The sequence below is a fragment of the Mastigoproctus giganteus genome, chromosome 10, assembly GCF_048544385.1.
Source record: "Mastigoproctus giganteus isolate SK-2022 chromosome 10, ASM4854438v1, whole genome shotgun sequence".
Classification (NCBI taxonomy): Eukaryota; Metazoa; Arthropoda; class Arachnida; order Uropygi; family Thelyphonidae; genus Mastigoproctus; species Mastigoproctus giganteus.
Window position 1 is genome coordinate 7,532,990 of NC_143584.1, and position 14,764 is coordinate 7,547,753.

The window sequence follows — 14,764 nt, forward strand, 5'->3', positions numbered from 1 at the left end:
TGGAACAGCTTGGTTCAGCTAGAAGGGTGTACATTATGAAAATTTCAGTTGATTACATTGATTGGAAGAATCCCATCAGAATTCAGTGGGCTCAACTCATTCAATGCCTAATACACCTCAATCAGATCACCTCACAGTGCCTAGTCTCCAGCTGCTGCAATTTGCAGAACTTAAGCCTCTCTTGGTAAGAGGATCCCTTCATTCCCTTCACCAATCTTGTTACCCTTCTCTGTACATGCTCAAGTAAATCTACATCCTTCCTAAAATGAGGCATCCAGACGCAGTACTCAAGGCGTGGCCTGACCATTGCCTTATACAAAGGGATAATCACCTCCTTTTCCCTGCTAGGAAAATTCCTGTATATTATTGACAAAACCCCATGAACTGCTCTTGCAGCCTGTCAGCATTGACCAGAAAACTTCATATCAGACTGCACAATTACCCCCAGGTCTTTTTCATTTTCTACCACCCTAAGTGTAGTATCACATAGTTGGTACATTGTTCTGGGATTACTTCTACCCATAGGCAGTACTCTGCATTTTTCAATGTTAAACTTCAGTTGTTCTTTTTCTCAGCCTATATGCCCAAATTTTCTAGATCCCGTTGCAGTAGCACACTGCCATTACTTTTATTAATAACCCTGCCAACCTTTGCATCATCTGCAAACTTTGACATACCCTAGGGGGCTCCACTAATAACATTAGACCACGACGAGCGACATCCATTGATTACCACTCTGTCTTTAACCACTCTTTTATCCATTGTAGCAACTTACCCTTAATACGATACTGCTCCAATTTGTACAGTAATCTTCCATGCACAACAGTGTCTAAAGATTTCCTGAAATCCAAGTATATGATAACAAAATTATTTTTTGCATCCACTTCCTTTGAAATCCACATCATAGTATCCAGTCAGATTTGTCAGACAAGACTTTTCCTTAACAAACCCATGCTGTGTCTGAATTATTACAGCAGTCTTGTCTAGACAATCCTGCAATTCATCTTTAGCCAGCAACTCCATTATTTTCCCGGAACAGAAGTTAAACTACTGGTTTGTAATTACTTGTGTCACCCTTAGATCCCCCTTTGTGAATTGGGGATTCATTTGCACATCTCCAGTCCATTGGGACTTCCCCTGAGTCCAACAATGCTCTTATAATTATGGCTAAGGGTTGGCTTAGTTCTTTTGCCGCCTCCTTTAATATAACTGGATAGATCCCATTCACCCCATGTGACTTTCTTATGTTTAAGTTCAACAATTTCTCCTCCACTTTGCTCTCAGTTATTACAAAATAATTAGCGCCCTGTTACAATTTAATAAACTTCTGGCATTTTCCTTCCTTAATAACTCCTCATGTGCGAATATAGATGAAAAATACTCATTCGGTTTGTTTGCTATTTGAGCAGAATCATCAACAGTCGAACCATCGATATTAAGTGGATCAATCTGTATTAAGTGAATCAATATTAAGTGGATCTTATTTATATAAGTAAAGAAATCCTTGCTGTTTCTCTTAGCATCCTTTGCTAAAGACTTCTCGTAATCTGCCTTCACTTGACTAATCTCCTTTGTGACTTGATTAGAGACTAACTAATATCTGCCATAGGCTTCTGTGCCGTCTGATAATTTATATGCTTCCCATGCATTTTTCTTATCTGCAACGAGTCTCATTAGTTCATTTGACAGCCATTTAGGCTTAAACCTTGAACAATATTTCTTAATAGGCATGAAAAGTCTAATAGCTTCCACAATTAATTCCTTGAAAGCTTCCCACTTAGAATTTTCTGTTGGTAACATCATAATTTGGTCCCACTACAGAATTTAAAAACTGTCTGAGACCATTGTAGTCACCTTTACGGAAGAAAAATCCTTTTCTTTACCCCTGATGGTAATTATATCTTTAAGTAAATCTCACATCAGTACACTGATCTCTGCCACCAAGTGGTTCCTTTATCTGCAAATTCTTAATCCACAGATGATCACTGCTGATAACCAGATCAAGAGTATTACCCTCTCTGGTTGCCTCTCGAACATGCTGCTGCAGAAAACAATCATCCAATAAATCAACAAAAGTCTTGCTAGTTTGCGAGTGACCAACCCACAAGTTCCAGTTAATATCTGGGAAGTTAAAATCCCCCATTATAAGACATTCTGATTTACCTAGTACAGTCTATTTCTCTGTACAATTGTTCTTTATACTCATTCGAGTAATTAGGCCTATAACACACCTCTACTCTTATTTTTGCTTTCCCAGTGCTTATGTCACACCAAACTGACTCAACATTGCACTGTCCATCTATGTCAACTGAATGCACTTCCTTTGATTTTATGTTTTTCTTAATTAACAGCAAATCCTTCCTCCCTTCCTATCTGTACACATGGTACTTCCCAAATTCCAATTCTGCATTGCTTATATCCATGTGGCACCATATCTCTGATATTCCAACAATATCTGCCTTTGATGTTTAGACCAACATTTCAAGTTCAACAAATTTATTTACTATTCTTCGAGCATTGGTGTATATGTGCAAGTATACATGCAGCTTTTCTTATTCTTAGTTACCCTAATACAATCCCATGTATTTGTTTCATGACGACTGCCATCAGTCCCTGAAACCCCCAAGAACCCCTCGCTCCAGACTGCTGCCCATTCTAATAGAAGTAATGCAAGAATCACCTTCAACTCTGCCAGCAGCTACTTTTAACCTTTTAGTCAGTGAATTCCCCCCAAGCTAGCAGTTTTCCGACCAATCTAATGCTGCTTGGATAGCTTCAGCAATCACTCTTGCACCCTTTCTATTTAACTGTATCCCATTCCTGTAGAAGCAGTCTCTCCTCTTAAAAAGCACAGAACATGCTGAAAAAAAAATTGTACCCCAGCATGTTCGGGAAGCAACTAGAGGGAGTAATACTCTTGATCTTATTATCAGTAGTGATTCTTCATGCATCAATAATCTGCAGATAAAGGACACTGTGGCAGTGATCACAGTGTGCCGAAGTGGGATTTCCTCAAAGAGGTACCTACCATCAGGGTTAAAGGGAAGGGTTTTTGCTTACGTAAAGGCGACTACGGTGGTCTGAGACAGTATTTAAATTCTATATGGTGGGACCAACTAATGATGTCACCAACAGCAAATTCAAAATGGGAAGCATTCAAAGAATTAATCTTGGAAGTTACTAGGCTTTATATACCAACTAAGAAATATTGTTCAATGTGGCAGAGAAGAAAAATGCATGGGATACATATAAATTAATGAGTGACATGGAAGCCTACGATAGATATAAGCTGGTCTGTAACCAAGTCACAAAGGAGATTATGCAGGCAAAGGCAGATTATGAGAAATCTTTGGCAAAGGATGCAAAGAAAAACAGAAAATAGTTCTTTACCTATGTTAACTCTAGAAGGAAAGGGATGAATCAGATTGGTCCACTGGATACTGATGGTTCAACTGTTTATGATCCTGCTCAGGTGGCTAACAAACTAAATGAATATTTTGCATCGACATTCACACATGAGGAGTTATTCAGCGAGGGGAATGCCAGAGGTGTATAAAACTCTGGCAGTGAGCTAGATAATTTTGTAATAACTGAGAGGAAATTGGAGGAGAAATTGTTGAAGATAAACATAAAAAAAGGACACGGGGTGGATGGGATCTATCCAGTTATATTAAAGGAGGCAGCAAAGGAAGTAAGCAAATCTTTAGCCATAATTAGGAGAGCTTCCTTGGGCTCAGGGGAAGTACCCATGGACTGGAGATGTGCAAATGTGACCCCAATTCACAAAGGAGGATCAAAGGGTGACAAGTAATTATAGACCTGTTAGTTTAACTTCTGTTCCAGGAAAATTAATGGAGGCACTGGTTAAAGAAGCACTGCAGGATCATCTAGACAAGACTTCAGTTATAGTTGGGACACAGCATGGTTTAGCTAAGGGGAAGTCTTGTCTGACCAATTTGATTGGATACTATGATGTGGTTACAAAGGAACTGGATGCAGGGAATAACTTTGATATCATATATTTGGATCTTAGAAAGAGGCTTTTGATACTGTTGCACATGGAAGACTGCTGCACACAAATTGGAGCAGTGTGGCTTTGAAGGCAAATTGCTGCTATGGATAAAGGGATGGTTGAGAGGGAGAAGACAGAAAGTGGTAATCAATGGACACTGCTCTTCGTGGAGTCCCTCAGGGTTCAATGTTGGGTCCATTGTTGTTTTTTGTATTTATAAATGATATTGATGATGGTATAACAGGCCTAATGTCCAAGTTTGCAGACGATACGAAGGTTGGCAGGGTTGTTAAGTACACTAAAGACAGTACGCTGCTGCAACAGGATCTAGAAAAGTTCAGCAGATGGGCTGAGAGGTAGCAAATGGAGTTTAACATTGACAAATGTAAAGTACTACATATGGGAAGCAGTAACCCCAGAGTAACGTATCAACTCTGTGGTACTACACTGACAATGGTAGAGAATGAAAAGGACTTGGGGGTAATTGTGGAGGCAAATATGAAGTTTTCTGACAGTGCAGACGGTCTGCAAGGGTAGCTCATGGTGTCTTATCAATGATATACAGGAATTTTTCTAGCAGGGATAGGGAGGTGATTATTCCCTTGTATAAAGCAATGGTCAGGCCACACCTAGAGTACTGTATACAGGTTTGGAGGCCTCATTTCAAGAAGGATGTAGAGCTGCTGGAACGAGTACAGAGAAGGGCAACAAGATTAGTGAATGTAATGAAGGGTTGCTGTTATGAAGAAAGGCTTAAGTTTTGCAGATAACAGTGTCTGGAGACTAGGCACCTGCGAGGTGATCTGATTGAGGTGTATAAAGCCTTGAATGGTTTGAGCATGCTCAATGCTGATGGGATTCTTCCTCTTGCTCAGAATAATCACCTGAGAGGGTATAGATTCAAATTGAAGAAAGACAGTTGTAGGATAGATGTGCGGAAGTTTGCTTTTAGCCAGCAGATTGATTGGTGGAAGAGACTTCCATCTTTTGTTGTGGAAGTTGATACCCTAAATAAATTTAAGGCTGAGCTGGACAGGTATTTGGAATGATCGGAGGGGTGAAATGGGAGGTTTTTTTTTTTTTTTTTTGCTGATGCTGCATAAGCTTGCTTTCTTGCATCATATGCCTCTACTAATGCTAATGAGCCTTGCACAATCACTCCAGAGCTGTATTGATTGACAAGGCTCTCATTATATACTCCTTCCTATTGTGTTTGGGCAGAATTAATTGCAGACACTTTCAAATTTAACCCTAACCCACAACTTTTTTTTTTTTTTTTCAATATTTATCTGTACCTTTTAAGTAAATAATGTACATACTTATAATGGAAAACGTATTTGCGATAAAATTAATGCTACACACTGCAAACTATATTTTAAAACAAAATTCTTATGTTCATCAAACAGATGTTTCTGGTTTTCTTGTTATAATTTGGTAGTGTGGGAATGCAAACTATAAGAGACTTTTTTTTTTTTTTTGTTAGTTGTTGGTGCATCGGCTTCTGTGACCATAATGCACCTCCCAAAGTTTTTGCATTTTACTGTGATCAAGCCCAGGGCGGGATTTGAACCCGCAACCTTTGGGTTGCTAGGCAGGCAATTTACACACTGGCCAGCCGACCAGGCTAGCCAGTGGGTAAATTGTAACAGATACAAATAAATACTGATAGTTATATGTAAAAGTACAAACAAAACATATGGTTACAGATACAATACATAAATAAAAATAAAATATGAGTGTTGATTTACTGGAAAACTCTTGAAATACACTTGTGGATTTCACCTCTGTGCATATCTAGTTTCCTATGCTGAAGAAGAACGGAAACGTTGATTTCATAAGCATGCACTGTTCATTTCTTTTTGTCTTTTATTTTTAATTCACTTAAAAAGTCTGAAATTTTAAGGGTAATCTGTGGTAATCTTATATGAAAAGACAAACTCACAATATCCTTATAACAAAAACAACTTAACCTGTCCATGTGATAGTCATATAACTGATATAATCCAATCTTTATTTTTTGTTAAACTTTTAATTTAATAAGGCAACAGAGTATTTTAGTTATTCAAAAGAAGATAATGTGAGACACAAAAAATTATCTCCTGTCCCATGCACATTTTTGATAATAGAAATGTGCATAGGACAGGAGATTTGGCATGGAGTCCTTACCTTTTACCAGTATGGTTTCATTTACATTATCAATTTTTTGCCATTCCAACTGCAAGTCACCTGGAAGCTTTTCAATAAGACTTGCATGCAGATTTATAAGTTCCTGAAGTTTGACTTTTATTGATGACTGTTCTTCTGACAGCCATTTTGCCAAGGGATAATCTCTAGTTCTGGAAAAAAAAAAGAATAGAAAAATAAATAACTATTTGTTCAAATTTAAGGTCGAAAAATGCAAATTAAACAGTTGAATAAAATAACACCATATAAAAATACCAAATTTATTAAAAATGCCATAGACAAAATTAAATTTTAAAATTAATGAAATTAATATTTGCCATTTAATTTGTTTAATATTAATCTTTTTTAAGAGTATTGGTAGTATTAGTAAAAATGGCAGAATGATACGAGGAAGCAAAATTCATATAGCATTTCCCATAAAAAAAAAAAATAAATAAAAATAATAATAAAAAAGCAAAAGTGAAATGAAATGATTCTAGTTTTATATTTTATTTATCATCTAAATATTCATATAATCTCTCATTAAATCTACATAAACACTGACTCTATAAAGGTAAATGGTAACTTATTCCAATATTCTTTCACTAAATGCAAATTTTCTTACATCCAGTCTCATATTCTCCTTGTTTGTGTCAGCCTAGAAAGAGCAAATGTCTTTCAGTAAGCCTATTCCACCCCTTTTAAGCCTTTAAACATTTGAATCACACTCTCATGAAAATACCTGGCTTCTAAACTTTGTAGTGTACAAAATTTAGAGTTTCTTCCTGTAAGAATACCTCTTTGCATCCACAACTAGTCTTGTTACCCTCCATTGTATTTTTGATATGAAAACATCTATGGCAACACTAGAGTAATATCGATGGGTAATGAAATTTTCTTACAGTAACGGAAATGATGCAATTGACATCACTTCCTATTAGGTGGCTGTTAGATTTTAAATTGACTTCATTTCCTAAATTGCGCTAACAATGCTAACTCAGTCACTAATGTTGATTCAGTAGAGTAAATAGTTGATTCAGTAGAGTAAGTTTATACTAAGATATGGAAATGATGTCACTTCCTAAATGATGCCAACTCAGTCACTAACGTTGATTCGGTAGAGTAAGCAGCAGGTAGTAATATTATGCAAGAATAAAAGCCGAATATTATGCAAGAAAGCGGGTAGTAATATCATGCAAGAATAAAATGCACTTTAATAAAATCTATTTCTCAAGATTTTGATCAACATCGACCTTCTAGGTAGCATAAATAAGACAGTTTCAATCAAACTGTTCAAAAATTTAACGATCTAACTCTAGTGCCGCCATAGATGTTTTCATATAAAATAAAAAAACATCTTTTGTGCATACAGGGTACACACGCTGTTTTTTTTTTAAGCAAGTTATCTTTTCTGAAGTGAGACTTGGTTTTGTTTGGGGTTTAATAGCACATAGGCAACTAAGGCCATATTAAGCCAGTTTTGATTGTGAAAGCTGAAAGATTGCTGTTACAAAAAAAAAAAATTATTTTTTTAAAAAGGTTTTTTAATTGGCCAATATGAAATGTATTTAAAGGTAAAGGTCTGGAAAATACTGGTATAATTTAGTATGGCAGTGGTTAATTATTAAAATGAAAAAATATCATTCCTATCCCAACACTGTTTTCTGAAATAAAGTCTCCAGACCTGTATATCACATTAAGATGTGATCTGCCATTGGTTTGTACAAGTGCAAAGTGTGTTAGTTGTCTGATAGCACCAGGGGTTTCCCCCATCTCCACGTTGTGTACTCTGTGTAGGCCAGAGATTTAAAAAGTGTGGGAAGTGGAAGGATGTGTAGTGTTGTGTACCATTGTTCTTCTGACCATTTAGTCATTGGGCCCCTGCTGGGACCCACCGTTACTGCACTTGGCCCCAGGGAGGCAGCTTAGGTACTCAGTAGATTTTATTTTGTACTCTGGCAGGCCCTGCCACTTAGTTTCTGAATATTTTAAAATTAATGAAATTAATATCTGAAGGTATGGGGATGATAGAGAAGGTGACCCCAGAAAGTCAGTGAGGCAGGCTCGTGCCTCACCAGGTGGAAGGGGATGGCAGGAGACAGGGACCCAGCTCCCCCCCCCCACACCTGCCAGCCGGGAAGGAGAGTAAAAGAAAATCAGGCGAGAGTGCTTGGTTTGATTGCCAATGTGGCTTGTGGCAGTGAAGCTGCTGGTGTCTCCAATGTCTGAGTTTGGAGTCTTGCATGGGATCAGATCCCGTCTGGGATTTGTGGCCACTTCCTTGTTTCTTCTAATTATGGTGACAATTCGGTGGATTGCGTTTCATGGGATGCAGTCCAGTCCATGGTTGCTGTTCTTTTTTGTTGTTGTGTATTCAGGATCCAGATGTGTTGATATGCTTGGGACAGAGTCTCATCCAGGATTTGCCATCACTTCCTTGTTGTCTCATTACGTTGTAGAGCCGGTTTAGTGCACTATTTCCTGGGACATAGTCCTGTCCGTGATCGTTGGTCATATGCATTGTGGCATTGTAGCAATCTAGCTGCCCGATGATTTAGAAGTCTTGTGACAAGCAAGAGCTGTTTTTGTTTATTATCTCAGTCGGTATGGATTTTCATTATGGCTTTGCTTAGTTATATTAACAGAAGTTTTGGGGATGTAGACAGAGGCATCCTCAAAGAAACAATGGAAATGAATCCATCAGGTGAGCGTGGTCCAGGGATTAAGGGTAAAAGTACACTGGGTAAGAGAACCCAGTTTAGACCAAGAAGTCAATGATCTGTCATGAGTTGAGGATTTCTCTTGAAGGGAGTTACCCAGGTGTTGATGTTTCCGATGTCCAAATTGATTGATGTCATAATCAAAATTGTTGATTCTCAACCTAGATACTGGTTTTAGGTGTGTCAAAACCATGTCTTCTGTTAGCCCGAGAGCTTTTACTTTCCCTGTGATTCTAACCAATCCAAACCAATATTCAGTTGTCAATATTGTGACATAGGAACATCGAGCCTGAGTCGTGAAACTATTGGGAACCTAGTGCCAGTTGAAAGAATAGAGAGAATATTCCCGAAGTAGCCAGGCGAAGTTTGTATCCCAGGAAATGTCAAAACCTCTCGTTCTAACTAGTTCACACAATTTCCCCCCTATATCTGATGAGAAGTAAGATAAAACTTCCCCGAAGGCTATCAGAGCACACAGGCCAAAGAACAGTACATTCACAGTATATGTCGAACATAGAATATGGTGAGCCAAAGAGAATGTTATCTAGGGTTGTGTCTAGAATTGCATCAATTAATGAATGCAGTAAGCCCGGCTCTTCTCGCCAACCAAAATACCCAAAAGATTTTATGGCCGGAGTAACAGAACAAAAGTCGTGGTAAGTTGACAAGCAGGGAAGCCAGCGTGAGAAAAGTAGGTGGGCATTTTTTATTAATATCTCCAACACCACAGCAGCCAAATAAGTCAACCAGAAACAGAAGGACCCTTCTGGGGGCATGAGTCATCCCTGGACCGTCTTGGACAGTATACTCGTGACTTTTAGTGGCCAATGGGAGAGTTTTGCTCTAGAAGACAAAGGAGAGCACAGAATATAAAAAGGGCCCAAAATGAGCCCAAAGGGTTGTCACCATTGGATGTTCTGCTGGTTTTGGTCACCATCATTCCTATGGTCATTGGAAGATCATCGCCATTATCATCTTAGCGGCTGTTGGTTCGCCGTCATCTAGTGGAACCCTGCAGTTGTCAATGCTGGTCACCGCCACTGCCGAAGTCACCATCAGCTGCTCGCTCAAGCCTCTTCTGTAACTGCCTGTACCATCCGTTCTGGCTGAAAAGATAGAATTGTGAAGACCACAGTCAATTCCACCATAGAAAGAAGTCTTGTAGCAGGCTCCAGGACAAACGAACTTAACCTGGTAAGTAGACCATTCTTACGTGTGAAACAATCAAATTTATATTGAACTAAATGCTTCCTTTCTTATTCTTTTTATATGCAGAAATTAATGTTAATTCAATAAGGTATGGAACAACTATATTGTCGAAGGTACTAACAATACTTTTTCTTTCCTCCTAGCAAACCAAAATGTAAAAGAGAACAGAATAGTTAAACTTAATTAGATATATTAGCCATATTAAGCCAGTTTTGATTGTGAAAGCTGAAAGATTGCTGTTACAAAAAAAAATTATTTTTTTAAAAAGGTTTTTTAATTGGCCAATATGAAATCTATTTAAAGGTGAAGGTCTGGAAAATACTGGTATAATTTAGTATGGCAGTGGTTAATTATTAAAATGAAAAAATATCATTCCTATCCCAACACTGTTTTCTGAAATAAAGCCTCCAGACCTGTATATCACATTAAGATGTGATCTGCCAGTGGTTTGTACAAGTGCAAAGTGTGTTAGTTGTCTGATAGCACCAGGGGTTTTCCCCATCTCCACGTTGTGTACTCCGTGTAGGCCAGAGATTTAAAAAGTGTGGGAAGTGGAAGGATGTGTAGTGTTGTGTACCATTGTTCTTCTGACCATTTAGTCATTGGGCCCCTGCTGGGACCCACCGTTACTGCACTTGGCCCCAGGGAGGCAGCTCAGGTACTCAGTAGATTTTATTTTGTACTCTGGCAGGCCCTGCCACTTAGTTTCTGAAGATTTTAAAATTAATGAAATTAATATCTGAAGGTATGGGGATGATAGAGAAGGTGACCCCAGAAAGTCAGTGAGGCAGGCTCGTGCCTCACCAGGTGGAAGGGGATGGCAGGAGACAGGGACCCAGCTCTCCCCCCCCCCACCGCCAGCCGGGAAGGAGAGTAAAAGAAAATCAGGCGAGAATGCTCCCTTAAGAAGATCCCTTAAGTATAGTAAGAAAATTTCATAAGAAGCCATAGGCCACCCAAAAGCATAACTGCTCGATACTCAGAGCCTACCTAATAATAAATACGATATGAAGGATTTGGGTGCATTTTTTTTTTTTTTTGGCTGATTTTTTTTCTTGCATCTTATGCTTCTACTAATGCTAATCAGGATTTTTCAATCCTGTCCTGGAGTTTTTCAACCTGAATTCTCTCCCTAATTACATCATTCCTGATTTTGTTGCGTGTTGTCTTTCCAGCTATGCTCCTCACAATTTCTGCCTCCTGAATTCTGCTTTCATCCTTTTCCTCATATTCCAAGTTTTAGATGCCTACGTCAGCATTGGTACATAATAGATCTGATATATAGCCTTCTTACACTTCAGTGGTATGTTGCTGTTCCAGATCAGATCTCGTCTGCCTATAGAAATTCCTGCTCACTTGTATTCTTCTACTTATTTATTTGTCTATCACTCCAGTCTTTGTAAATGGTGCTTCCTAGATATTTGAAGTTGTTAACCATTTTTAGCTCTTTCCCTTCCATTGTCAAGCTCACCACTCCTCTTTAGAACCATTACTTTACTCTTCTCCTGACTGAAAACCAGTACAAATTTATTGGCCATACTAGCCCATAAGTTAATTTGCCGTTGCACTTGTTCCCTGCTCTCACCCCATATGCAGAGGACTTGTGCAAAGAGCATGACTTTCATCTGGTCCTGTCCAAGTTATTCCACCACTCTACATTGCACATCATTCATGACAGCTATGAATAGTAGTGGTGACAGGATGCCTCCCTGCCTCAAACCTGATGTTATTTCAAAGCTCTCCATCAACCCTATCACTATTCTTAATTTGCTCACTGTATTGGTGCACATATTCTCAGTTCTCTCCACAAGATGTTCCTCTATCCCCAAGTTTCTCAAAACCTCCCACACCTTCTCTCTCTTTATGGCATCAAATGCTTTCTTCATATCCAAAAATTCCATCCATAATTCTTTGTGTTTATAACACTTTTCCATCAGTTGCCTGATGCAGAAAATTAGATCCACCGTCAATCTGCCAGGTCTAAAGCCACACTGTTCCTCAGCCATCCTATTTTCAACTGTGATGTCATGTGATGTCAGTGTGATGCCTCTATAATTGGAACTCTTTTTCCTGTTCCCCTTCTCGAACAACGGGATGATCAAACCTTCTTTCCAGTCCTTTGGCACCTGGCTGTCATCCCAGATCTTATGGAATAGTCTGTATGTCCACGCTATCTCTGCCTCACCTGTAGCCTTCAGCATCTCTCCATTTATCTCATCCATACCAGCAGAATTACCTGTCTTGATGTATTTCCAAGACTGCACTACATCATTCCACATCAAGTCTGTTCTGCTCTCTCTTCATATTTTCTCTTCCATCTCCTCTTCTATGATCAACCTGCCATTGTCCCTTTTGCTGGCTGTCCTGCACATTCAACAGATTTTCAAAATACTTCTTCCATGTTTCTCTTATCTCTTCATCCTTGGTTATTAGGTTCTCATTCTCATCCATCAAGTATTTGCTCTGTTCTTCTATTCCTCACCATACCATACAGCATCTTTTTATTACCGTCGATATCTTGTAGAGTTTCACTCCATTCTTCCAACCACAGTCTTCTCCCCTCGTTAACTATCCTCTTAGCCTCTCTCTCTTTATTCTCATCATTTCTGTTCAGAAAGTAGGTCCTGAATGCATTATTCTTGATTTTCACAGCCTCTCTCATCCTATCATTCTAGCATGGGGTTTCTTTCCATCTCCTTCTATTGCTTGTCCTTCCACAAACCTGCTCTGTCAGTCCTACTATACAGTCTTTGAATGCTTTCCATTCTGATTCCATGCTGTTCACCACTATCTTAGGTACAACCTTCCTGAACTCTTCTCTGAACATTGCCCCTTTTTCCTCTTCTTTCAACTTCCACACCCTTAGTTTTCTCTCTCTCTCTCTCTCTTGTTATTTTGATCCTCTTCAATTTAGGGAATCTTAGAACTCCAACAACTAACCTGTGATCTACCCAAGGAGATACTAGGAATGACCTTGATGTCCACTAATCTTCTGTGTCGTTCTTTATCCACGAGTATATAGTCAAGGAGGGATTTTCCATTTTGTTTACATTTCTGAAGTAAAAATATATAAATAAATAAAATACAGTATATGTCGGTTATCCGGAATAATTTGAAAGGCTGATTTTTTTTTTTTTTTTATCAATGGTAGTATTTGACACAAATGTTGGATTAGGACTAATGAGTTTTCTTCGAAACCATGGAGTGATAAGAGTTTAGTTATTTGCTTCCGTGAACCAAATTTTCCATGACTTATTTTGTTCTCTTCATTTCATATTATGTTTACTTTAGTTCGGTAAGAATACAGTAATATCGGCCTGAAACTATGGGATTTATTATTGTCCTTAGTTTTTTAAGGTAAAATGTCACCGAAAAGAAACAGCACAGAAAATCAGGAAGAATGCGATATAATCAAATTGATATTATTAAGGAACTTAAGAGATTTAGCAGGGGGAAAAAAAAAAAAGTCACAACAAATAAAAAAACGATCGAACATTATTTTAAAAAATTATTTAAAAATTTTTCCACGTAAAATTTGCACTAAAATACCTATCCAAATATACATGCATTTGTAAAAGTGCGAATTTTTATGTATAAGTTATTATTATTAAATTTAATTAAATTAAGTCATTTTTTTCATGCTTTTAAAGTATTTTTCTTTTACATTAATATATTATAACAGGATTCATTTAATTTTATCTTATGTTCAATTATCTGAAAAATTTTTCTATCCTGAAGAGGTCTGACTAATCTGGATAACTGACTCTCTACTACCTACCTGCCTACACACACACACACACACACACACACACACACACACACACACACACACACACACACACACACACACACACACACACACACCAGAAGGTTTAAAAAATATTAACTATTCTTTTTAAGAAATTCACAAGGAATGCAAAATCTTTTTCAATTTCTTGTTCATAATAACTGATTATCAGACATATAATCACCAAGTTTCATTTCTGCTATCATAACAGTCATGCAGCTGGATGTGAACAAACTGTACATTAAAACAAGCACTGTGTTGTTTATTACGGATAATTGTCCATACCTTTTAAAGAGAGGGCATTGATATTTTGGGATTATTATATGCTCTTCAATACTTGTAATCCATCCAAAAAAGATTGATATTTCTTTCTTCTAGTGCTTCCACTCATTCAGCAAACTTTGTCACATAGTGAAAACTACTTTTACTAACTGCAACTATGTTTGTTGGTTTTTTTTTTTTTTTTTTGTTAGTTGTTGGTGCATCGGCTTCTGTGGCCATAATGCACCTCCCAAAGTTTTTGCGTTTTACTCTGATCCAAGCCCGTGGCAGGATTCGAACCCACGTCCTTTGGGTTTGTATTCAATATGGCGGCCTTAGTGTCCGGACACGTTTTATCGCTCTCCCGATTTTTAATGGAATTTAGTAGTTTAAAATGTGCATATAGTTCAAAAAAGTGTTCAAGCTGAAAGAACTTAATCGAAGGATTCCCTAGGTGAGACTGTTTTTATATTCTACTGGGAATTTAGTAAACTACCAGCATTTTTATCTGTGTCCTTTGTTGCCAGACCTACAATGGTCACCATGTGGCTGGCAGCAGGGCCATAGAGAGGCACTGATATAAAACAGTGGCCACGTCGGTAGTTTGCACTT

At 38.1% G+C, this 14,764-nt stretch overlaps 1 protein-coding gene across 1 annotated transcript in view; it reads right to left on the reverse strand.

Annotated features, from left to right (window-relative positions):
• Window positions 1-14,764, reverse strand: part of LOC150078665 (VPS9 domain-containing protein 1-like) — a 209,649-nt gene that overhangs the window by 77,495 nt on the left and 117,390 nt on the right. Inside the window, exon 11 of the mRNA XM_090382807.1 lies at window positions 6,179-6,348. Within this exon, the coding sequence (XP_090238933.1) occupies window positions 6,179-6,348 (170 nt within the window). The remainder of the gene's footprint in view (window positions 1-6,178; window positions 6,349-14,764) is intronic.